Here is a 26,570-nt window from a genome sequence, read left to right on the forward strand (position 1 = left end):
ACCTCATCTCTCATCTGCACTTTTAACATTGCCCTCTCCAATATAAACAGTAACATGTCTACCAGTAATCACAAAATAGAACTACTTCCACAAAAATACCAGCAATGTTGCTACGTGCACCAACATGAGCACCCTCACAAATTACAGGCTCTTAGTTTTATGTAGATTTCTATGTTGGTTGTTGCTTTTTGGACCTTGAACCTTAAGCCTGCTGGTCACACTTATACTCAAGGCTGAGTTCCATTTAGAGCCTTCCATCACTTACCACGCCACTTGTTTTTAATTTAGAAAAGATACTGTGTGATGTTTGCAACATTGCAGTCTTCTTCTGCAAGAATGACATTTTTGCCACCTCCTTTCCCATGAACAGAGTCTACAGCAAATCTTCAAAGAAATCTATTTAACTTTTTTTGATGTATATCAAATATAGATCTGCCATATTACACACAATGAAATCTAACTCCCAAAGATGTAAGCCCGATATGTGCTCCACCTATTTGACATAGGAGAAATTTCTTTACATAAAAACCATGTAAATTTTGAAAGCTACAACTTTGTGTGTCAAGCAGAAGAAGCCTGAAATTAATTAGAAAAAAATAACCAAACATTATTTAAAGCCAGCAAAGTAAACCATGCCTGAGGACAGCTTATTCTCCTCAACCAATATATCTAGTCAGGAATATCCATACAGATTTGCATGCTGCTCCACCTAAACCTGCTTTAACTGGACGTGACCTTGCAGTGGTACATCATCTATGCATCATATAATGGTCCTTGTTGGAATGCACCTTAAAGACCATCTAGTTCCAACCAGCTGCTATGGGCAGGGTCACCTTCTAGTAGACCAGGTCACTCATAGGCCCATGCACCCCGGCCTTGAACACTGCCAGGGATGGGAGGGCCACCACGAAGTTGAGGAGACGAACAAACCGCCCTGGCATCTCGATGGAGACGGAAAAAGCACGGACGGACGGAGGCGGCCCTTTTCGATCTTTTTTCCCTTTTCTGTCTGCTGGATTTACTCTATTCTGGGAGCTGTGCCCATGAGGAATTTAGGTCATCACCCACCCGCGAGGCCTGGTCGAGGGTGGCACCGCCTGCTCCCCCGGCCGCCCCTCCTCTCCGGACGGGCGGCACGGGGGCAAAGCGGCGCTTCCCCGCGGCGGTGTCCGCGGGCCAGACCCGGACCCGGCGCTTCGGGAGGCGGCCGAGCACGGCCGGGCCTGCGGGAGGCCCTGAGCCGGGCTCCATCTGCCTGCCAAAACCTCCGGCTCCCTTTCGGAGCGCGGCCGCCTCGCCACTCCCTCCCGCCTGCCCCAGGGGAGAGACCCCTCCGGCCTCTGCCTCCCGCCACCCTCCTGCGCCCGGGGTGGGGGGGAGAAAGGGAGACCCCTGCGCTCACCTCCGGCTGCAGCTCCGCGGGTCTTGGCGGGCGGAGGGGCGCGGAGGGGCGGCGGGGCTGCGGCCGCTCCCGCCCCGGCCGTTACCGGCGGAGCCTCGGCGGGCGGCGGCTGCGCCCCCCGGCCTCCGCCGGGCCCGTCCCGCGCCGGCCCCGCTGCCCCGAGGCCGCTCGCGGGTGGTGGCTGCGGAGGGGTCGGTGGCCGGGGCAGGCGGGGGCTGCCCCGCTGCTCGTCGACTCTCACTGCTTGAAAACCGGCCCGGCAGATGCTGATGCCCAGGCGGGATGTCCTTTGTCTTAGTCCGGTCCCGAGCCTCTCCGACCGAGAAGCCTTTTCTCTCCCTTCTTGTAAAATGCAAGGGAAGTTACAACAAGCTTTGGAAAGGCTGCCTTTGGAAATTCAAGGCACGTTTTGCCACGCAGTCACCGCACACGACACGTTCAAACCTGTGGAGCAGCGAACTTCTCAGCGCGATGGGGAGTCCCCGCCGACGCGAGGCGGGCGGCGCGGCAGGGCAGCGCTGGGGTGGGGGCAGGAGCCCGCCTGCCCACCGAGATGGATGGGACGGCTCGAGGAGCTGCAGGATCCCATCTGCCCGCCGAGCAGAAGCGGAGTCTCGGGATCTGCAGCGTCCTGCCTGCCCACCGAGCTGGAAAGGGGTTTGTAGGTCTGCAGAGACTCGCCTGCCTGCCGAGCTGGAGGGAAGCCCGAGGGACCGAGAACGTAGTGATAATCTCCAGCGGGAGAAGGTGAGGAGCTTCCATGAGAGTTTTCTGATGTTTGCAGGAAAACACCATGTTCCAGTACCAGGATAAGGTTGGGAGTATGCTTTCCTGCAGGTATCTTAAAAGAAGTAATGTCAGATGAAGTTGTTATTTTCAATGAAAATATGCATTGTATCATGCAGATAGAATAATTCCAACAGCTACAGATTACCTCAAATCCTTCTGATTCCTCTTCCCTGTAAGTGTTTTGAATTGTCTTTTTCCATTATAAATGCTTTGCAGCCTTTGTGGCCACAAGGAAAATTTCAAACAGTTTGTATTTAATATAAATGATGCTGGCAAAATCAGTGATGGAAGTAATCATTAGACATTTACAACACCTAATCTTCATTTAGGAATTCCATTTGGCCAGGGATATACCACTGTGTTTTCCAAAGTACTGAGACACCAACTTACCTTACTGAACCATGAAATTCTGTTGCGACAGTGTAGATGTAGGCACATATGCTGTGAACACCAGCTTTAAAAAAGAGGTAATCATTTAGGTGCTTAAGTTTTTGATGCTCCAAGGGTACCTCAGCATGCTTCAGTCACTAATGTGTGTTCAATCCAGAGGATCAGGCTAGTCTGAAGGAAAACCTGAACGTATATCAAATGTGGACATCCAGTCTTCAGTACTAATAACTTTTGCTTCTGTAGATCTGCATCTGTTGGGCTACTAAAGCGGGTATTGTCAGAAGAAGATGCTTTATTGAGGCTTTAGTGTGGTAAACCTCAATTAAGAGAAGACTTTGAAAACCTGCAGTGTGACAGTCACAGCCTCTATGGGTCAGGCCTAGAGGCAAATATGCAATACAAGTTGACGAATAGTTGTGAATATGTGAATAGTTGGAGCACTCAGAGAGCAAGATGAACAAGTGCAGGCCTTTGGGTGCCCAAGAAATTTTATACCCCATGCCCTTAGAATGTCCTAATGGCAACACCAGAGTCTGTTCAGCATGCCTTCTAAGGATCTCTCTTGCTATGAAAGTGGTTTTTATATCAAAGTAAATGCTAACTGTGTGCAAAAATGCTGGAAATGCTCTTCAGTTGATGAGGGGAGTTGTATATGAAGTGTGCAGAAATGTGGATTTTGGTTGCTTATTCTAGTATCTGTTTAATATGAAATACACAAGCAGGCCTTGGATGAGAGCTATAACCAAGATTTTTATGCTGAAGGGGTGGTTCTCACCCTTTAATTCTTTTACTCTTCATTTGGTCCAGAGCTTGATTAATCTTTAATTATTAGCTGTAAGGCTGTAAGTGGTACAGCTCACTTGGCAAGGGTGGGTATTCTTTAACCCACATTAGTGCTGAGTTCTACCCTTATATACCTTGGTGACAAAAGTACTCTCCTAAAACATGCGTGGATTTACTAGGAGAGGACCAAGAGCATTTGCAAGGTATTTGTGAGGCTCATAGAGGGTACCTGCAAATGGAGAGCAGAAAAATGAGAGTATTCTGATTGTGGAGTGAAATATGATGACATCTCGGCAATGGCTATTTGGGAAATGTTCTGAGTAGCAGGGGTACTGGGCACTGAGGGAGGCTGGGCAGGGACAGCCACGCCAGGCAGTGCCCCCAGAGCACTGATGCGACGTGGTAAGTGAAAAAGTTATTGGTGTATTTTGTGGTGTGGAGGAGGACTACACATGTGGTACAAGACGTTTTAATTTGAGAGGGCAGTGGAAAAACTGTCTTGGGAACTGGGAAATGGACTCTTCAGTAACCTCTCTCCTACAGTGCTCTCAGAGTGACGCATGCAAGTAATCATTAACTCTGGTGGAAAGCTGCCTTCACCAGAATGGTGCAAGATTCTTAGTTATTTAATAGCCAGATTCTAGCCATATAGATATTTAATAGCCAGATAGCCAGATTCTTAGTTTATTTAATCTTTTCCTTCCTGCCAGTTCGCACCACGGCACATTTTTCAATTCTCAAGTGAGCGGCTGTGTGGTGCTTAGTTGCTGGCTGGGATTAAACTGTGACAAATACCTATAATAAATACTTCCATTTGTTCAAGCTTTCCATCACTCAGTTTACCTGAGGAAATAATTTATGTATTTTTATCACAGGAAAACAAAATATTTAAAAGAAAGGTAGAATGAACCACTCTCCAGACCCTTTTGTGTCATCTCCTTCAATCCAACAAATACCACCAGCCACAATTAAGCAGTTTGAATAGACGCTGCTCTGTGTAGTTTAATAAATTTTATTTTCAAGTTTGGGTGCTTCAGACTCTTCAAATTAAATCTTTTTTATCTTCAAATAAAACAGTTTCTCTTAAAAGTTTCTCATCACATAACAAGTCTAGCTGGATTTTACTGAGATGGCCAGCTCATATATCTTCCTTTCTTCCAAACTTGGAGGGAATTCAACTTAACTATAGAGAAATGTCTGCAAAGACACTGAAACCATTGATGCAATTGCAGCAACAGAAAGGTCACACAAGCAAGTACTTGGATTTTAACACTTAACTACCTCTAGATGAATTTTTAATGGCATACATTAGATATTTGGGGGTTTTTTTTCTAACAACTGCACTGCACTTTTTCACTGACGTGTCTATAACAGCCTGCAGCTGGGTGGGTAAAAGAGGATGCTAGATGGCATCACTGACCAATGGCTTACATGGACTTGTAAAATTCTGCATGAGAAGTGTTCCGTTGCCAGTGGCTTGAATGAATAATGTCTTGAGAGATGGAAACATCCACTTAGGAAAGAAGAGTATGGAGCTGTCTGCTAGAGGAGGCAGAGGTAAGGCTGCACACAGACATGCTCTAAATTCTGGTTAAAGTGCTTGGAAGTGCAAGCTTTGCTTGTTCAGTGTTTTGGAAGACAAAATAAGAACAATCACCTTCAGTGATGGCACAGCACTTTGTCAATGGTATTTTTCACAGTTTGTAAAATCAGAGACATTCAAGAGAAACAAAATAGCTTCCTGGTATCACAGAGGTTTGAAATTTGGAGTTGAGCTGGGAAAAAATATGTGTAATTAATGCTAGGTAAATCAAAACCAGTTTCAGGGAAATCAAAACTAGTTATACAAATAGACTGAATTTCAGAAATTGCTTCAATCAAGAAACACAAAGAGTTCATTAATGTTAACATTTTTCATATATTTTCAAAATAAAATTATTTACTTCAGGAAAATAACAGTATCTCAATATTTGAAGCATTTCTTTTTTATTTTCAGAGTAGCATTTTAATTGAAACATATTCTATGCCCTAAAAATAAAATACATGTTTTAATAAGGGCATGTTTTCATAAATTAAATATTTTACTACTTGTTCTAGACAAGACTGGACACTCACGCTCCCTTTCAAGACCAATGACAAAAATCAGCTTTTCCAAGTGCAAGTTTACAGCATGTAAATTAAGTTCTTGTGCTGAACTGTGGGTTGTAGAAGCCTTTCTATTTCCATTTACTGTTAAGGAACTCAGATAAAGGAATTTCCCCATAGGACTCTCATGTGAACAGCAATCCAAATGTGAAATTCCCAAAAGATGAGCCTACATAAACAAGAATCCCATGTTAAGCAGATGTACACTACTATTTCATTTAGCTCCATCACAGCTAAGTTTCTGACAGAGATGTACATAGGTGAGAACAAAAACGAGGTACAAGGACTGAGAAACCTATTACAAGAAGTTGTCCTGAAAATACTACTACCTCTGTGTTATTATCCTCTCTCACCTCCTCCTTTATTTTCATACTAGAGTGTGCATGCAACACAACAGTCTCCTATATTGCTTCCATATTCTGCTCAGTTCAGTCTGCTATATTGCTTCTATATTCTTCCTGGATCAGGAAACTTTTGTTAGTGTGGTTTTGGAATCGAGATAATTAATGAAATTGTATCTATCAGGTCCTGCACAGCTATAACTGTCTCTACCAAATGTCACCTTATTGAGTTCACCGTCTCTGAAGCAATGAGTAGCTTCAAGAGTCATTCCTTGCTAATTGCTGCCCTCTGATGTTACCATATGTTACCAGCAGCAACTCAGGAGAAGACATGAAGCTATTAGAGGGTGTCCAAAGGAGGGCCATGAGGATGAAGGATCACTGAGGTCACTGGGTCTGTGCAGTCTGGAGAAGAGGAGACTGGGGGGAGACCCCACTGCAGTTACAATTATCTCATGAGGGGAAGAGAAAGGGCAGACACTGATCTCTTCTCTGTGCTGAGCAGGGACAGGACTGAGGGAATGGCCTGGAGTTGTGTCAGGGGAGGATTAGGCTGGATATTAGAAAAAGGTTCTTCACCCAGAGGGTGGCTGGGCCCTGGAACAGCTCCCCAGGGCAGAGGTCACGGCGCCAGGCTGGCAGAGCTCAAGAAGCCTTTGGACAATGCTCTCAGGCACATGGTGTGACTTTTGGGGTGTCCTGTGCAGGGCCAGGAGTTGGACTTAAAGATCCTAATGGATCCCTTCTAACTCAGGATATTCTGTGCTTCTGTGGTGAGGCAAGACTGTATTTCCCAATCCGATTTTCATGCTCTGTAATTCTCTGGGCAAATCGTTAACAACTTCTGACTCAAGGGATGTCAAGACGAGCAGGGCGGGAGCGGGCAGAGGCAGGAGATGAAACGCAGACGCGGCCAGGCACACGCCCCCTGCGCCTTTCAGCGGGCGGCCCGGGGCGGGGCGCCGCCATCTCCGCCGAGGGCCCGTGCCGGCCGCGCCGCCATGTTCAGTGAGGCGCCGCGCCGCCATGTTCAGTGAGGCGCCGCGCCGCCATGTTCAGTGAGGCGCCGCGCCGCCATGTTCAGTGAGGCGCCGCGCCGCCATGTTCAGTGAGGCGCCGCGCCGGGGCGGGGCCGAGGCGCAGGGGACGGCCGCGCTCGCGCCGCTCCCTCACGTCCGGCGGCGCGCGCCAGGCAGGGGCGGGCGCGCGCGGCGCGGCCAATCAGCGTCGCCCACGACCCTCCCCGGAGGAGCCGGAGCCGCCGCTCGGTTGGGCCCGGCCCGGAGCCGCCACTGTCGGGACGGGGGGCGGCGACGGAGGAGGAGGAGGAGGAGGAGATGGTGTCCCCCGCTGCCTCCGCCGGGCGCCTGGGCTCCGCGCTGCCCTTCCTGCTCGTGCTCCTCGACCTGCAGTACCAGGGTGAGCCGGGCCGGGGTCCCTTGTTGGGGGTTCGTTGCGAGGGAGACTGTGCCGCGGCCCGTCGGGGTTGGGCCCTCGGCCGTGGTGGCTGGTGGCTGGTCGCCCTCCCTCCGTCCCTCCTGTCGGGGCTGCGCGGTGTCCGCCATGGCGGCGGGGCGCACACCCCACACCCCCCCGCCTCCTCGGGCCCGTGTTGTCTTGAAGCGGGGCACGTTTCGGGAAAGGGTGTGAGGAGGGAGGTACAGCGCTGCCACCTCATCACTCGGGGCTGTGGCGAAGGGTGCGTAACGAGGGCACGGCCGCTGCCGGTGACCTGTTGGGGCTAGTGGGAGATCCGGGCGGTGCGCTTGGAGCCGGCTCGCTCCCCGGCCTGCTCGAGGACGGGCTGGGGCTGCCGCCAGCCCCTGTGAGGCCTCGGGTGCCCTGGTGGGCTCGAGTGCAGCTGTGTGACAGCACGGGCCCTTCTGTGCTAGCCGTCAGTTTCGCACTCCCGTGTGGATTTGGTGTAGTTCCGAAGTTCAAAGGCTTTTCCAGTCGCCCTTCTCAGCCGCAGCCAGTATTAGTACCACACTTACAGATTCGCTGAGGCTTTTGATGGTTGCGTTGAATTTGTTCTATTTGTGTTTTGTTGTTATGGTTTCTGTTGGTTTTTTTTGTTGGTTTTATTTTTTTTTTTCACCTCTCACCATTAGTATTTGAAGTTCAGCTTATCTGTGCTTTGTGCAGCTTGTTTACTTTCATAGTACACTGCCAGCAACACCTGTGTAGCCAAACTTTTATTCACAGGCCGTTGTTAAGTTTCTAACTCTGTTGCAGAGTGGTGGTTACAGTCAGGGTTTCACCCGAGGGGCATTCTTTACCTGCCAGTGGCAGATGGAAGTGGTGCTGAAGCTGTCAGTAGTCAGGAAAAGGTTGTGGGCTTAAGGAGGATGGAGGTTAACATTAAAAATTCAGTTGCTACACTAAATTAAAGAATACTTCAGCTGGCCAGGTGGCAACAGGAACATACTGTGCCAAAGACGCCGTGCATTAGATCACATACTGTGGTGTCAACTTGCCTTTTTTTTTTTTTTAATATGCGTTCTAGCAGTGTTAGGAGACAAATAGTAACTTTTGTAAGAGTATACTGGTTTCCCCCCCCCCCCCCCCCTTAGATTGTGGCAGTGGTGCTCCTGCTGAGGATGCTTAATTTAGAGCTGCCATCCTATTTCAGGTGTGTGGTTTAATGGCTGTTTGGGCTTAGCGCATTTCCTGATTTGGGGGATATTGTCTAAACTTCAGTTAATGAAGATGTAGAGTACAGTAATAGACTGAGAAGTGGTAGTACTGGATCTTATTTACTGAATTCACTAACTTTTTAGTTCATGATTTAATTTTTCAGAATGTGTAGTTAGAGAATTTTTGGGGGGGTTATGTTATTTAAGTATCTAGATTTTTTTTTTCCCCTCACGAATATTACTGGTCTTTGAGCTCAGAGGTGTTCATAGTCACATTTAAATTTGTATCTTGATGTCTTGGTAATAGAAGTCTGCCTTTTGTCATCTGATTCATGAATCTGGAAGGATCATTCTGTATTAACTTTGTATCTCACAGTTGATGGCAGTGAATACTATTTATATCTGGCTGGTAAATACACCATGTAAAAATCATTTTTGATTCCTCCTCTTCACTTCAATTTGTGATGAATTTGGCGGAGATCATCTTTTGGGAAGATTAATTCTTCATTGCTGTTTGTCCACACTAATCACAACAAAAAGAGGTGACTGAGGAGGACTAAAAACGTGTTGTTCATTTTCCCCCTTTCCTTCCTCATAGCAGAAGAAAGGAAATGTAATATGGGGAAGAATAAATGGGCTCTGAGTATACAGAGCTCAGTTAGTTATTGTCAGTCCACAAGCGTTAAGTGTTTTTTTTCCTCCTCCCACCTTTTTTCGCCCTAAGTTTGGGAGGGTTTTTTTGTTTCTTTTCTTGGACCCAAATGCAAAGGCTACTTGAGGGTGGGGCTTTTTTGTCTGCTAGTCTTTGCTGTATTTACCAACTTCCTTTGCAAATGGGGAGGGAGTGAATGCTTGATGTGTGGAAGTTGCACGTGGCTCTACTGTATACTCTGAGGCTCCTTGTAAACCTCAGAAGTGTTGCTTCTGAAACTGTTGGTGCTTGTCCACATATTACTTAATTCATTGTAGTTCTTGAAAATCATGTTAGCAAATATATCTAAAGCAAAGACCAAACTGTTGAAAAATAACAGCAAACTTAAGATTCAGGGTCATTCTGATAAAAAAATGTTACAAAAGCAGGATCTCCCAGTGTCCTAACAAGATAAGGCAATCATTAAGTTCTTCTGTGGAGGAAAAAGAAAGGTTTAGATGAATGCAATTAAGGTTAATGGCATGCATGCTGCTTCCTTGTCGTTGAAACACCTGGTTTTGGTACACAGTAGGAACTAAGTCTGTTTATTTTCATTATTTTGTTACTCAGCTTAAGAACAAGATTTAGAAAAAAGTAGGTGGAAATTCTACAGGGGGGAAAACAGGAGTGTAGACTAATGTAACATATTGAAACTGTTCTCAAGTTGCAGGCCTTTGAGTTCTTTGCAGTGTGGATGAGACTGATAATACAGGGATATGGTTGAAGTCTGTAGACTTAGGTGCCTACATATTAGCACCAATTATCCTAATAAAACAAAAATCCTCCAATCCTACCAGGAAGTTATAATTTATTTGAAGTGAGTGTATTTAACTGAAAAAACAGGTTAGCTACACCTGCTTATCTTCCTCACACCTGATTGTTGTCCCTTGAGTTGTCAGGGTTAGTCGCAATTTTGGTTAGTACCAAAATTATATGGGAATAGTTTGGGAGTTGGTGTTTCTTTGTGTTGGTTTGGCTTTTTTGACTGTTAGACTCTTGCCCCAGACTTGCAAGGACTACAGGCTCTGAATTTATCCAGAATATTTGACTTAACAGCTGGGCTCATGTGTGTGGTTGTTTGAGGCCCAGGGTGAATATTTAACACTTAGGCAGTCTTAAGGAATGGTATTCAAATTAAAATATATGGATGTTTTTAACAGCAATGGGAAGGCTGCACATCTCTTGGATAAGTTTAGTTTCTTGGTGGAGCATGAAGAGCTTTTTCAACTGGACCTGTGGTATCCAGCTCACCAATGTGTATCTGTTGGAAAGAGCTCTGTGGGGTGGGGTTTGGTGTTTTTTTTGCTCCAGCTGAACTTTACTTCTTAGGCTCATTCCCAGACCAGAGAGTGCATAGGTACCCAAATAGGTTGCAGGGAATTTGAGTCCTTGGACTCCTGTGCTTATGTTACCAATTTTCAGATGTCTACTGTGGGCTGCTTTATTTAGAGCAATTGTTTGCCTACAGCCAGAAAACGAATAAGCAATAGATTTCTGTGAATAAACAGTCCAACTATCAGGTCAATGCAGAGTGTTCCTGAGTAGTTATGGTAAATGTCAATTTTCATCATGGTTAGGCTGATAATGCAGGCTGCTCCTGGAGATTCATGCACCAGTTTATGATGTTCAACAACTTGCAGAGCTGAGGTTTAATGTATAGGTTAATGTACAGTTTAATGTATGTCAATGTTTAATGTATTTTACAGGGAATCTAGAAGACTTCACAATTTGCTTTTTTATTTATCCATGTTGCTCCTACTTTTATTACTTGTTTGCTGCCAGTGGTCACCTTTCTAATTTGTTTTAGTAATTGTCTTCATTATTTTCAAGGAAAAAGATGGCCCTTCTGCCTAAATATTATGTAACTGTATAACTGTACTGTACACAACACGTTTGAAAGATAGCAAATTGTATAAGTACACCTTACTGTGGAAAAATACATTCTTGGAGCTATCCTGATGTGACTGAATGTAAAACAAGGATGCTTGAGACTGTGGGAATTGAATACCATATTTGGATAGATGGAAAGTTCATCAAAGAGTAATTTATAGCCCAATTCTAGGATACCACTCCCAGCTGACAGGTTTTAAAGATTTCAGGTATTTGTGTGTGGGGAAACACAGGAGGCATGAAACTTAAGAGATTTTAGTTGGTATTAGGTCACGTTAAATCCTTCAGTCTGTTTATAGTTTTATACCTGCTTTACTGCTAGCATACTTCCAAAGCCAGGGAAATTTGTGGTGAGGTTTTGTTTCAGTTCTTAGTTTTTTCATTGTGTTTCTTATACTTGCTTTTCATTTTAAAGGACACTGGACTGCTTGATGATTGAAGCTTTACACTAGTGAAGGAAAATGGGCAAGGAAGAATGTCCTTTTTTACTGCAAATTAGACACATAAAATGGGAATACATTTTTTACATGCCTAGAATTGACTTAAAAATGAATAATTTAATAAGATCCTCAAATAACAATTATTTATCATGTAGGCAGTTTTTACTCCATCTACTTAAACAAAAAATATTCACTGGAAATTTGGGACTTCATGAAGTAATTTCCATTAATTAAAAAAAAATTGCTTTCTATCATTGTTCTAAAATGAGTTGAAGTCCTTGAATCCAGCATGCCTACTTATTGTCAGTCTTCTAGCATTAGAACTTTCTCTAGTGGATGCAGAGGGTATTTTGTTCATTTTAGTATAGACAGCTCAAGGATTTTCTTACAATGTGGAATTAGAAGAATTATGAGCTATATAATGGAGTAGAAAAGAAAAAACAAATTAAGGTCCATAGTGTTGAGAGCTCCTATATCTAAAATCGTGATGATTTAAAGGTGATAAAAAATTACTGTTTGTTCATTACAAATACGTTGTTGTTTAACTACCTTTCAGTGTGAGATGTTTGGATATACTTTCCTTCAGTCAGTTGTACTTAACACTTTTATTTGGATTCTATGAAACAACTTTGTAGTGCTGCTACATTTTTGTATTTAAAGTGCCTATCTGAATCAGCTCAGTGCAAAACCTGAGTGAAATAAGTTATAAATCATTGGGTTTTAATATAATGTGCTTATTCAGGATTTCAGTATATATTGCCTTACTTAAATCTAGGCATATGGTGTCCTCTTAATAAATGAAAACTTTTCTAGTGTGAAAGTTTTTGAATAGCCATAATCTGGTGGGTAATTTGTCGTGGAATTCTGCTCTGATCTGAAGACTGCAGGAAACAGGACAAATGAAAAAGCTGTTGCTGAGTTGATGTACATACAGCGTGTACTTGCACTTGACTGCTCATTTCTTCTCAACAGTAGTCTTTCCCTGTTGGTTGAGCAGCAGCAATTTACTAGCTTTAAACTCAAACTGGCACTTCAAAGACTTACCACTTCAGTATGGTTTTCATGCTACCAGTTAAAGGGAAAAGGAGTGAGAATTTTAATTGTTTGTCTAAACTTGCAGTCCTGTAGAAGTTTGCCATGGAAATTATGAAGATGAGACAAAAGTGCAGTAGATGAGAAGCCAATCTCTAAGTAGTCCAACAGTTCTCTGTTAAGTATTAAGTTACCATCAGGGTCATTAATTTTAACTTAGAACCTTTGTGTATTTGCTGCATCTGTGTGGTAAGAGTGCTTTCCAGATTCTTCTGAAATTGAAAGTCAGAGTATGGTACCGAATGTGTGGATGTATATTTGGTGCCTTGTCACAGTGGGGTGCAAAGCAATGTCTTGTGTACTTTTGAGACATCCTAATTGGGACATGCTATGAGGTTATTAGACTGCAGGGTGCTTTACAGAGTGTCAGAATCTCCTAGGTTGGAAAAGACCTCTGAGATTACCTAAAGTGCAGGAGGATGTGACTTCTGCCTCTATCAATAATGTTTGTTACATGTATTGTATTATCACTGTATTTGTTTGCTGTAATTAAACTGTTCATTCAGAACCTTGATCTTTTTGTTTTTCTTTAAGGAGCTGAGTGTGGAATAAATGCAGAAGTAGAAAAACAGCTTGAAATGGGGAAGAAATTATTGGCTGCTGGACAGCTGGCGGATGCTTTGTCTCACTTTCATGCAGCTATAGGTGTGTATCTCAGGGAGTTGACTCCTGTACTGAAATACCTTTGGGTGGGTTTTTCCCAATGTTTGCTTCATTAAATATCCTGCTTTCTTGCAGATTGCATTCCATGAATCACAGAAGTTGGGGTATCTTTATACAGCAGTTTGGACAGACGCCAGCAGTAGAATATTTATGCTCTGGTTTGGATAAAAGAAAACTGTTAAATTAACTACACGATACATAAACACTTAAGTCACTAGAAGCTAGCTGTATGAAAGGAATTATAATTGACTGATATTATTTGATGCGGTATTCCCTGTCTGTCTAATCCCATCAAGATCAGGTTTCATCTTTATGATGTTTTTCAAAGTATGAGTATGTCTTTGAAAGGCTGGCTTTATCCATGCTTTCTCATATCCAGTGCTGTAAAAAATTCGATATTTAAAATAGTCACTCTCTCTCTTCTTATTTTTTCTTAATTAAATCTTGAAGTAGGTGATATCTCAGTGAAACTGATGCTGCAAGTTTGAGATACTGAATTGGCAGCAGAGAGCAAAATCGTCCCTTTCTTGTAGTCAAATAATGAGTTTGTTCTTGTTTGGTGTTCTGCATTTTCAACAAACTGAGAAGTTAAATGTTTGATTTTAAGTATTTTAAAGCAATTTACCTGATTAAAATCCTTTAATTGAAGCATAGAGACAGCACCAGTAAAGAGCAGTGTCCATTAACACTACAGTTTCTTAATTGTATGGTGCAGTTTGAAGTTATTGGACTTTGTTACAATGTGTACAAGTGCATTTTTTTTTTACTCTGTGAAAAGACTATTACTAGTATGTTATACATTGATGAGTCCTACTACTGATACATTTTTATTTATGCCGTGGTTTAATAGTGAGATCTAAATGAAACATTGGTTGCTTCTGAGTTATTAATATTTTCTTTGCATTCTCCAAGATCAATTTCCCTTATAGAAAGAGAATGGAGGAGGCAACTTCCCTTTTTTTCTGTTATGGAAGTTCTTTGTTCCATCTTGATGCAGTCTGTTACTCCTTTGGTTTGTATTGCTGCCAAAGCATTTCTGTGCACAAGTAGTGCTATGGCTTGATTTTTTCCTTTATTACTGGTTGGCAAACTTGAACTTGGATTTGGTGAGGAGACCAGTTCAGTGTGTGGCTGTGCAAGTGCTGGTGGTGTTGTAGGGGCAGCAGTGATGTGATCTGCCTGCATGAGTGAAACCCACTGCTTTGCCAGCTGTGCTCGAGCAGCTTGTAGAAATATGGTATGACTACCTCAGTTGTGACCTTTATGGGATTCTTAGTTGGATGCTGATTTTAGCCTGATTGCCTCATTTTCATCAGACTACTTCTTTGGATTTTGCCTTTTTGAAAAGATTTTAAGCATGATTTGCCAACTGTGCTTGTGAGGAGGTTAGAATTCTTTCCTGGCTGTACTGCATCGTTTTAGACTGTGAGGTAGATTTTTCTGTATTGCCTCAGCCAGCCTATTTTTTGTTTTTTTGCAAATATCTAAAATAGAAGAAAACTACTGTCCATATGACCTCTCTTCAGTTAAATTTTCAACTCTTTCTTCAATCCCAGTTTATGCTTTCTGTCTGGCTAAGTGTCAATTGCTGTTCATTATGTTGCTGGAGTAAGGCAACTTACTCCAGCACAAGTTATGAGCAGCAATTCATTGCCTCATTTTACTGAGGCAAAACTATCTGTCAGATAATCATCTGGTTCTGGAATGTGCTTTCTGTGTTAGCTCTTTCCTAGCTTTCATCCTTTGTGTATTAATGAAGTTCCTTAATTTCAGCTGTCGATTCATACATAGCCTACACCTTTAGGACTCAATGCTGCCTTTTTTTAAGGGCCTGGCATACAAAGAGGCATACAGCATAGGAGTGCCTATTAAATTTCAGATCTGGAGATTAGCATTTTCACAACCAAGATATTGTAGAGGAAGAGAGCAGATAGCTTTTTCAATGAGATCTGAACTAGTGTTTTGGTAATGGAGGTGGCCAGCTATGAAACTTCATTCCTGATCATAAGATTTTTGGTGGTGCTATTTCTTCCATTTATTTTGAAGTTCAACTTTAACCTCGAGTGATGTGAGGAAGAAAAATACTGCTTCTGTTCCTCAGATATGGATGTTCCTGTCTGCAAATTCTGGATTGATTATTATGTTTTTAATAGTATAGTAAAAGGTTTCCTGTATTCCAACATTGGGTTGCTTCGGTGATTGAAGTTACTTTTCCTTGAGAGCCCACAGTAACCTGTTTCTGTGAAATATTACATAGAGAAGAATGTTAAGAATATTACTGTTGTTTTCAGAAACTGGTGTTTGCCTCTTGTACAGGAGTATGTGCTAGCTTGGAGAGTGTTAAAGTTGCTGGATCTTGGAATTTTGACCAGGAGACAACATGGAATGTGTGGGCCCTGAAGTTAGCCTTCACGTTCATAGTGTGTGTGCATTTGTCTGCTGGTGAGAGGGAATGTTGATGCTCACTTTTTTACTAAAGAAAGAAGTTGCTGATACTTCAATGAATGATATAAAGAGTTTGTGTCTGTGTTGATATTGCACTAACATATTAGTAATTTTGTGAATATTTGCATTTATCTGATATGGTGATCAGCACTTGGGCTGGAAAATGATGAATTAATGTCCTTTGAAATGTAAGCCTGCAGTTGGAGGTAAACTGCATTAGTATGTAGAGGTGGTTCTCCTGTATAAAGCTGAAGAACACATGCATATTTGATCTTCACTCTCAATTATTTGGCCTTTACAGTATTTTTGTAATCTTTATTGTTAAATAATTAAACTGCATAGAAAATACTGGTTTCACAATGTTGCAAATTTTGTGTCTTATTGATGTATACCATTATATCCAGTGGCTTAAAAGTCAGATGATATATTTTTAGTCACTACCATTCCACTGTACCAGAAATTTCAGTAGCTTTGAGATAGTATTCTGATTACTGTTTGCTCATTTGCAGAGGGAGACTCTGAGAACTACATTGCTTATTACAGAAGAGCCACAGTGTACTTAGCCATGGGCAAATCTAAAGCAGCAATTCGTGATTTAAGTAAAGTGGTTGAATTAAAGCAGGACTTCACATCAGTAAGTATTACTGGAATTGAAGATTGTTCAAGTGTAAAGAAAAAAACTGCTTCTGAGAAGGTTTGGGGTTTTTTTCAAACTTTGCTCAACAGGAATAGAGAATACATTATCCCTCAGAGGGCTTTAAAGTAGGTAAAATAACAGCAATGGTGTATGTGCCTTAATTTGCAATGATGTTGAGTACAGTTTAGACAGTTATTTGAACAACTACTAGTTTTATTAAGTTCATGGATTTATACTGAACACATCTCTCACTTGTGGTTATTTTGCTGTTCACCAAGGCTTTGCCATTTGGGACAGGGAAAAGAAAGCACACAGATGCCTCTGGGTTTTTTTTCCTCTTAATCAGCATTAGATTGAGGTATCTCCACAGTAACTGTCCTAATCTCACCGCATTCCTGCGTCACTATTGCAAGTTCAGATTTGCTTACCCCTTTCTCCATTCTGTGTACTATATGTGGAGACTGCCTTGCTAGTTGGAAACTGGTGCTGGAATCCTCTCCAACTGATTCTCTCACATCCCTTTTTTGTGGGCAGTGGCATGTTCTGTATAGTTGCCAATAAAGGAGCAAATGATAAGTTCACTGTTGTATGAAAATATTCATATTAGAAATCAAAGTCTTCTAAATCATTGACTTGTCTTTTTACATAGCTTCTATAATTCTGAGAGTTTAATGAAATAATTAAATGTAGGAATTGTTTATTATTTCTCCTATTTATTTCATCTGTAAGCAGTAATAATCAGGAAAGTGGTGTAAAGTCACATTCACTTTGATTTAGGAAACTTCTCACATGAGTTCTTTTCATAAAAATTGTCTGCTTTTTGCCCCTCAGTTTTGGTGCAGAACAATCCTTTGCCATTAAAGAGGCCTTATAAGAACATCATTAAATCAAAAAGAAAGAATGGGTGTCACAATCCTTGTTTCAGCTTTTTAGCTATACTAAAATGAAACTTGTGTTCATACTTTGCTCAATTCCCATTTGTAAATAAAAAGGTTATGTTTCATTTCAGGCAAGATTACAGAGAGGACACTTACTGCTTAAGCAAGGAAAATTCGATGAAGCAGAGGATGACTTTAAAAATGTGGTAAGTTGGAGACCAATGTTGAACTACATCACTACTTTTAAGGTTGGGTTCTGAGCCAAGGTCACATCTGAACTTTGATGCTCTATAGAGTATATTCAATCTAGGCCTGAGTTTGTCTTTCCTGTTCTTTGCAGGCATAGTAGCTAAGCAACCTTGTATGAATAAATGACCAGTGAAGTTGCAGTATAGTGATGCAAATGAAATGGGGTGTTGCCTGAAACAGTGGAGCACTTTGCAAAGTCTTTCTTGTGTGTGCCTGATACTTCATGATCTCTGCTTACTTATAGCTGAAGGGAGCAGCCTTCATTCAGAAATAAGTGATGTGGGACTCAAAGTATGTAGCTGAACTCTGGTTTACATCACTGTATTGATGTCTCCCTGGGAAGTCACTAGGGGCATCATGGATCAACCTTTGCAGGTTCCTATCTTTTTACCTCCTATCTCTTTTGCAAAAGAATTTTTGACTCTTAAATGTGGTATTCACTTATCCTTTGAGCAGAGAGAGATACAGACTTTCCCAGGAAAATCCTGGGGAAGTCTGCATCTCTCTCTGTTCAAAGGATGTGTGAATACCACACTTAATTTAGTCACTGAGCAGTTAAATCAGTACATTTTAGTGGCATCCCTCTGTGTCCTAATCTGCAGAGTTCTCCATCTTCATGAATGTCTGACAGTACTTCCTCTCCATGATCAGGAATTTTGCAGTTTCCAGCTACAAGTAGTTGGATATTACCCACCTAAAACTCACTTGGGCTGTTTTTAGTTTTGATGGGTATTTTGTGCATTTCAGCCCTATGCTGCACAGGTAAACTGATCTAACCCCAGAAAAAAACCCGCAGAGAATGTGAATGTAGATTTCCTCTCTATTGCGCAAAATTCATGTAAATAGGAGTATAAATAAGATACATTCTTCATTCTTGCTTGCTCTTCAAGAGTTGCTAGTTTGAACAGCTATTGTGTCCCTTAAGCCAAAATAAGAAGAATTTGCAAAGTAACAAATGCTGTCTTGTTGTCTGTCTCTGAAGAAAGTGATGAAAAAAGAAGTTGTGTGGTCCAGGTTTGCAGCTCTTTAGTGCAAACCTTACTAGTAAGTGTGGATGAAAAAACTGGAGTGGTTATTCTGTATATTCTGCAGGACAGCTACGAGGTAGAAATGCACCAGGCAGTTCTTGTGTCTGTAGCAGAGCTCCAGCAGCTTATTCTGAAGTTCATATAGCAATGGCACATCTGGCTGCTTCTTCCTCAGTAAGTTTCTTAGAAATGTGTGGTCTGATAGCACAGCCCTGCTGTCTGCAAATGTGGGAGAGAGATGTTCAGCTCGGATTAACTGAGGACACAGTTGCTGCAGTAACAATTATGCAGTGTCAGGGTTGATTGTGAGTCTGTGTGTGCATCTCTTTGCAGTTACTGTTTCTTGAAGTATTGCTTAATGCTGCATATGGAATTGTTTCTCCAGTCAACTGTAAAATATCTTTTCCTATTGCCAAACCTGCTGCAAAAATTTATTTGCTGCCTTTGTTCAGTCAAATAGCTTCAGTACTCAATCAGGCTTTAAGTCTGAAGTAGAACAGTTTCTTCCCAGAAGCTGATTTAGGACAAGAGTGTATTAGTCCTCAATCTAACTTATATTTTCCTTTGTTCTATGAGCAGTGTTGTCTGTGTTCTTAGAGTGGTCTATTTTGAAGACCATAATTCTCAATTAAGTACAGTATATTCAAGCAAAATGAGTAAATATTAAAGTAGTATTTTCCAATAGGTTAAATTATTCATATGGGGAGTGGATTAAATTGTGCTACATACCTTGAAATCTTTAAGTAGAATACCTATTTCTTTGAGAGGTTTCCCTTGTTTTCTAAATCTTTCAGATTTCCCATTCCTTATCTTGTAGTCATGTTCCTTAAAAGGCATCTCAATAGTTAGGAGATGCAGTCATTTTTGAGGGAGAGAAAGCAAGAAAATTCAGCCCATCTAAAGGAAGGGAAGGATGACAGGTAAACTTTTGCCGCTTGTAAGACCAATGATTTTGTGTAGAACTTAAAGAAACCATTGTAACTGTACTTCATATAAAGTAGTAAACCTGTCCTTCAGTGCGTACTTGTGAAAAGAAAACAAAATTCATGTCCTCAAGTTCTTTCTATGTAATTTCATAGTATCAGGAAGAAGTTTCGTGGTGAGCACCCTAAATATCTCTAAATGATTGATTGCTAAGCAGCTTCTCTGTATATTCCTGCCCTCTGGCATATCGGTACTGGCTGTCTTGTGAGGCAGTGCTAGTGTGAGAGCAGGCAGTGGAAATGCCTAGCTGCAAAGGATGCAGTATTCCTTTTTGGGAGCAGAGCCTCTTGAGAGTCAGCCTTCGTGTGTTATTTTTAGCTTTTTTTTTTTTTGTACTCTGTACTTTCCTGTTGGCTGAAATTCATTGTGAGGTTTGGATAGAGGGTGTGATTCAGACTTTTGCCTTCACCTATTAAGCAGTACTACATTTCTAGAAACCTCTCCTTTTGGCCAGCAGATGAATCAAGCTGATTAATTTTTCACATGGGTCAGGTTTTCCACATGAAACAAGGAGTAAGCAGAATTCCTTTGGTGATTTTTGCAATGTTGTTGCACATGCTATATGAATAGTAATTATTTTCTGTTACAACTTTGGTTTAGTGTTCATATGCTTTAATATCAAGTTCCTTCTGTTTGGGTTAGTGGTTTCTGATTGATAGAAGTCAGCAGGACAGATCTTTGGGTGCATCAGCATTCGTGTCCAGGGCCTCAAGCCATGAAAGCCCTGGAATGTTTATTTTACCTGTAGGCATGTGATTTTTACTGAAAATAAAAGGGATACTGGCATACTTTTGTTGATGGAAGGCCTTCTGGAAAGGTGACAAAAACAGTGCAAATCCTGGCAGCCCTGTGTATGTGCCTTACCATGTTGTCAGTGACTCTGCTTGTGTTCTAGAGAAAATGACAAGGATTTGAGTTGGTGAATACTGTAAAAGGTACAGAATTTGAGCAGAACTTCTGCCTTGTCTATTGGAAAGTGAGGAAAGGACCAAATTGTTACATTTCTTTTAAATTCTAGTATTTTTTAAGACTGACTGTAACACTCACAGCTGCAATTTATTGCAATAAATAGTGTAAATGGAGATGTCCTAAATACACAATTCTGTCTGCCTTGGAAGAACTAACACTTCCAAACTTGACACTGAAGGCATCGCTTGTCGTTCCACTAGATGTCAGCCAAGACCAAGTGACTGAGCTCTGTACAACTGCAAATTGCTTTCTCATCTAAACCCTTGCCTGTTGCAAAATACATTGGACAAGAGCTTTCCATGGTTGGTTGTTATGTGTAATAGTACTGTTTTGGATTTAGGTGGGAGAGGCCAGCTTATGGCATTATAAGTAAATCAAATTGGGTTAAGTTACTAGGCAATCTAGTTGGGTGTTAGAGGCTCTCTTAACCACATCAGAGATATTTAATATAACCTTAGATATTGCCAAATACATTCCTGTGTGCTACAGTGATCATCTGTAGCTTCCAAGCTAAAGAATGAAAGGTATTTAAATATTTCCTTGGTTTTTTTTTTTTCATCTGTCATTTTAGCTGTGTTACCTGGTATGTTACCAGTGCAGGGTTTTCCTCTGTGCACTGTCCTTGAGTGCATGGATGTCTTGATGTTAGATAGCACAAATAATGGAGATTCCCTCAGTTCCCTTCAGGATGTTTTTCACAAGCTGAATGAGCAGGCTTCTTTTTGCCTTAGTTAACATTACTGATTTAAACATCATAGCGATGTGCTAATTACTTAATAAGAGCTTAATGAGTGTGTATTTTCATCATACTGTAGTATACACTCATTGACTTCCGTTTGAATGATACCTTGAAAAATTTCCCTGTCTTTAACTGGACATGTTGTGTTACCTAAAATTACCTAGGATGATTCACTCGAATGGTCTTGATTACTAATGGACTTGCCTCCATGATTGTAACGTTGCTTTTCATATTCCACTGACATTTTCTCCAAATCCATTACAGGAAACATACTGTGAGTCTAAGGAGTGTGGTGTTATCACAAGTTTTTATGGAAGTGTAAGGCTCATCCATACCAAAGGCTCTTGATTCTTAGGAAAATGCTGAGAAATTAAGGAAGAAATCAAACAAGTCAGCTGGAACTGAAGAGTTCAGAACTTCAGAGAGTTTTGTAGATTTGGTACTTTTTGAAATTACAGGTGCAGAAATTTGCCTCTGCTACAAGCTCCAGATTTTAGGGCGAGAGTGGATGCACAGCATCAAGGGCTAATAGGCAGAAATCTAACTGGAAGAAAAGCTTTGAGACTTTTTTTTGGAATCCTACAAAGAAAGAAAACTCTTTGATCACATTCCTCTCCTCTTGCTGAAAGAGTGTGTAAGGAATAAAGGAGAATTTTCAGGTCTAACTTGATTTTTGCCAGGTAAAATGAAAAACTGCATAAGGTTTGACAATATTTATAAAGAGGAATTGAAGACAAAGTGTGGGACCTGTGCATGATTTCGATGTATCATTTAGCCTCTTACCTTTCATATATTCAAGTGGTAGAACCAGGGGAAATTCTGGTAAAGGACTTCTGAGGACTAAAGTTGAATTACCTTAGGGACATAAGCACAGAATACATGTGTTTCAAGAACTTACTGGTGAGAAGCAGGGAAGAGGCCACTTCAAGAAAAATGGGGAAAGAAAAAAGTATTGGATGTCTTTGAGTGACTTTGGTTCACATTCTTCTGTGTAGAGAATGCAAGATGATAAAAATTTTTATTTAAAAACAAACAGAAAAATAAAGTCATGCTGATTTGTCCCTTTTAAACTTTGAAAGTCATTCTGATCAGCAGAAAGTGTGAAGCCAGTGCTTCTTTCAAGCTACAGTAATGCTACAAATTCCCTGGCTTTGCAAGGGAATGGCTAAGATTCTTTCTGGCTGTGTGTATCTTCCTGGGTGATCGTAAAGTTGCGTGAAAGATATTTTTAAAAATTTTCTTTGAAAAGATAAGCCTGCCTAAATGAAAAAGGCAAGTACAATGTAATGACTTCTGCTTGCTCAGAGAGAGGGGTTAGAGAAATGAGAGTTCTTGTAGACAAAACGGTAGACTTGTATAAAACTATGTAAGAAACAGAATGCATGACTGCCCAGCTGAGACTTTTCCCTGGTTGTAGCCACTTAATTTGCTGCTGCAGCCACTTGTTGTGAGGAAAATGTAAGAAACACAACTTCACAGTAACAGCTGTCTGGAACATGTTTCATTTATTTCTGTCATGAAGTTATAAATATGTGTAGTGCTTAAAGTGAGAGATGTAATTATGCCACGTGGTTATGCTGTCTACTGCTCCTGAGGAATCCAGCATTTAACAGCTGATAGCAGAGGTGAATTAATTAGGTTACAAAGAGGTCTGCAACGTCCAGCAGGTGATGGGGGACAGTGACTGTTCTGTATGATTTGTCCAGTGATGATTGATCAAGCATGAAGAATTGGATTGCTGACTTCTGAAATCTTGCATTGAATCTCAAAATGTTTCTTTCTTCTGAAGTTCAGAGTTAGAAATGCTTCCAGTGGAGTTTTGAAACTCATTTTGATTTATTCGCAGCTTTAGTCAGTTCTCCATGATATGATTATTAATGGGACTGAAAGAGATCCTTGAACAAGCATTTGAGTCTCTCTCCTTGTTCATGTTTGCAGCTCAAATCCAATCCTAGCAATAATGAGGAAAAAGAAGCCCAGACTCAGCTGACAAAATCAGATGAGCTGCAGCGCCTACATTCACAAGCATTATCTGCCTACCAGCAAGAGGATTACGGAGCTGCTATTTCTCTTCTTGATGAAATCTTGGCAGTAAGTGTTAAGTCAAATGGTACTGTAAAAAGAAAGTAAGAGCTTCTGACATCTGTGTGGTTTTGTTTAGTAGTTTCTTTACTGATGTGAAAATAACTTTGGTGTAACTGGTTTAGTTTTGCTGAGCACTGTGGGTCTCTAATAGTGTTGGAGAGAGGAGAGGGCTGAGCACTAGCTGCAGAAGAAGTCAAAATAATAGTTTGTCTTAAAGCTACTTCAGTGAAACTTCCATTACAGATAACTTTATTGATTATACTTTTCCTGTTTTTCTACAATTTGGTATTCTTGGGGAACCTGGGAAGAAGTTTTTCTGCAGTCAACGAAGTTCTGCCAAGTATAGGAGTTACAGGTTTTTTTAAATCTGGATTTTTCATTGCATATACACAGATAGTTTTTGTCTTGAGAAAACGAAGTAAAAAAAATTAAAAAAAACCCCACAAAAATATAGATAGCTTGCTGAATTTTCATCTTGTTCCTTAAGTATCTGTATTTGTTGAATCTTAATGGGTGTAGGTAGCCTGATAGTGCAAGTGTAAATAACTCAATCATGTGGGCATTTTGTGTGTCATATAGAAATGCACTAAAGACAGTTAACTGCTATGACTCTGCACATAGAAATTAATGCTGTTGACTTGGAGTTTACAACCTTGGAGCTTTTGGTGATGAAACGGCCACAGTGCAGGAATTGGTTTATGGGGAGGCAATGTGGAAAAGCAGGAAAGTTTCCTCTAAGAGGATAGTTTCCAAACAACTGGTAAGACTTAGACAGATTTAATTCCCTAAATCAAATTTTGAAAGGCAGTTCCTTGTGAGTAATTAGTTTTGCCTTACTGTGACAATTTTACCTCTCTTTATTCTTTAAAATCCAGATATTAAGGTCAAACTTGGTGGAGCTGCGTCTTACCCACAGGCTTCTTCCTAGAGGACAACCGACAGCTTGGTCCTTGCTGTTCATTACCTCTATTCTTTTGGGAAGATACAATAATTTATGATTTTGATATCCTTTCCTGGAGGCTCAACAGACTGTCCTAGTTTAAGCAATGCCAGTAGATTTAATTCATCTCTCTGCATGAGTTCCTTGCATCATTTACAAAATTTTCAGGCCTCTGTTTTTCTATTTGGGCAGGTGCATCACAGCATCCACCAGGAAGCAGAGATGCTAATTTCATGAGCTCTGCATGCAGCTTGAACCTTATGCTGTTGCGGTTGGCAAAGGGAAATTAAATGGGATTTTTCTTTTGGGGAGGAAAAGAAGTGAAGTGTTATGGACCAAAAACAAGTTTTAATTTTGATTTCTCAAGGTTTGTGTTTGGGATGCAGAGCTACGGGAACTTCGAGCAGAGTGTTATATAAAGGAAGGGGAACCAAGCAAAGCTATTAGTGACTTGAAAGCTGCTGCCAAATTAAAGAATGATAATACTGAAGCCTTCTATAAAATCAGCAGAATATATTATCAGCTGGGGGACCATGAATTATCTCTCAGGTAATTTTACTATTTGCTGTAATCATTATAATTGAGAGAGAAAATATAATTATATAGGTAATGATAAACCATTAAGTATCTCTTGTGTGACATTTGGATGGAGAATCAACTGTGGTCCAGATCTGATAAAGGGAATTCCTTTACAGAAACTAAGGGTCAGCTGTGAAGAAACCCGTGTTTGTTCTTGGCAAGATCTGCCATCAGTGGTTCCAGGCATCTTGTTTCCTTAAACAGAAGCCAGAGTTCCTCTCCATTGGAGTTGCTTGCAAGTGCTGTTTTCATTGTATTTCTCCTAGAAGGAAGCGCTTCTCTAAATTTCCTGTAGTGGAGCTTTTTTTTAACCTTAAACCTTAAGGAAGGTTAAGCTTGAGATGCAGAGAAAAGATGTATACATTCAGGTTACAAGCTTAAGAATAAATAAAAAGTACAGGAGCGTCCAAGTATGAAGAGCTTGGGGTGCAGAGCTGTTTGCCTCTCATTCCTGCAGACAGTCCTGGGTGACTTTTTGATAATGCCCTATGCTTTTATTCATACTGAGTTAAGTTTAGGGTCTTATTCCCATATGTCCCTAGTCAGTCTGGTAGATAACTACCCTTGCCCAATCTGGGCTGTTCAGTTTGTACTCTGTGTCCAGCTGCACAAATGATGGAATTCTTCCTATTGCACAGAAGTGGTTTCTGTACCAGTCATAATTTCAGATGTGCTGCCTTCATCTCCAGAATCCTTCCAATATGATTTCTGCCACAGAATCTCTTCATTAAGGTGAAGAGAACTGAAAAAGCCTGTGTTTCTTTCCTTGGCAGATGGAAGCTGTATGTGATTAAACTTGCAGAAGTTAGTTTTATTGCTGGCCAAAAGTAAACATTAAAGTAATTGGTTTGCATTAGGCATTCCCTTTCCAGAGCCTACTTAATCTTGTGAGCTCATAGGTCACTTCTGTGATGACTTTTGGTAGGTGGCCATCCCTTTGCCCAGTGATTTCAAGTATAGGTGGCATTTAAAAGCACAGTTGAGGGCACTGTTGAAGAAGAGAGTGGAATCAGAAAGAAACAGAAAAGCCTCTTTCCTTTATTCTTACCTGATATCATTAATTTTTGCATCATGAGATATGCTGAGAAAGAGTGCTATAGCTCTTGGACTTGCTGGGTGCTATCTCTTGTCCTTCCATTAGTTTCTTCCTCTTAGAGGTCTAATTATTTTCAAATAAGAAGATATTTTTGTCTGTGCTTAGGAACAAAATAAGATTTTGTAATCTCTTCCTGAAATTGACATAGTGGCTGTGCTATAATAACTCTATGGGATCCAAAACATTTATTCATTCTGGAGGTTTTTTGGATTTTTTTTTTAGACTTTGGACTATTTTGAGACATATTTTCCCTAATCAGAATCTGATTAAACATTCTTCACAGTGAAACATCAGCCTCAGGCTTGGCTGAGACTCCATCAAGGAGGTTTGTGTCTTAGCTGAGCTTTCTGTTTCAAGCAGCACAAAATACACTTGAATGTAGGAATTTGGTAATATATCTGAGTTACAATTGATGGTAATTTTCTTATCTATTCATCTGATAACTGCTGAATATAATTTCTTTCACAGAGTGCCTTTTTCTTCAAAGTTACTCTTCAGCTCTTTAGTCAGTTATTAATGTAGCATTTAATCTTTTGTGTGTTTGGCAATGCAAAATAATTAAAACCAAACCCAGGTAAATATCCCTGTATATTTTGGAAAACTCTTTTTGGTCTCACTTTATATTAATATTTGGATGAAGGGAGAGATTTGTGAAAGAGTTTGAGTGTTCTGAATGGTT

The 26,570-nt window shown here is 41.0% G+C and overlaps 2 protein-coding genes across 2 annotated transcripts in view; one reads left to right on the forward strand and one right to left on the reverse strand.

The window, feature by feature from the left end:
- Positions 1 to 1,494, reverse strand: part of DZIP1 (DAZ interacting zinc finger protein 1) — a 37,858-nt gene extending 36,364 nt beyond the window's left edge. Inside the window, exon 1 of the mRNA XM_068182459.1 lies at positions 1,403 to 1,494. The gene's annotated coding sequence lies outside the window, so the exon portion shown is untranslated. The remainder of the gene's footprint in view (positions 1 to 1,402) is intronic.
- Positions 1,495 to 7,065: 5,571 nt separating this feature from the next.
- Positions 7,066 to 26,570, forward strand: part of DNAJC3 (DnaJ heat shock protein family (Hsp40) member C3) — a 30,703-nt gene continuing 11,198 nt past the window's right edge. Inside the window, exons 1-6 of the mRNA XM_068182475.1 lie at positions 7,066 to 7,269; positions 13,134 to 13,244; positions 16,217 to 16,341; positions 17,354 to 17,428; positions 23,130 to 23,282; positions 24,584 to 24,765. Of these exons, the coding sequence (XP_068038576.1) occupies positions 7,188 to 7,269; positions 13,134 to 13,244; positions 16,217 to 16,341; positions 17,354 to 17,428; positions 23,130 to 23,282; positions 24,584 to 24,765 (728 nt within the window). The 5' untranslated portion in view covers positions 7,066 to 7,187. The remainder of the gene's footprint in view (positions 7,270 to 13,133; positions 13,245 to 16,216; positions 16,342 to 17,353; positions 17,429 to 23,129; positions 23,283 to 24,583; positions 24,766 to 26,570) is intronic.

Source organism: Anomalospiza imberbis, chromosome 2 (genome assembly GCF_031753505.1).
Source record: "Anomalospiza imberbis isolate Cuckoo-Finch-1a 21T00152 chromosome 2, ASM3175350v1, whole genome shotgun sequence".
In the NCBI taxonomy this organism is placed as follows: Eukaryota; Metazoa; Chordata; class Aves; order Passeriformes; family Viduidae; genus Anomalospiza; species Anomalospiza imberbis.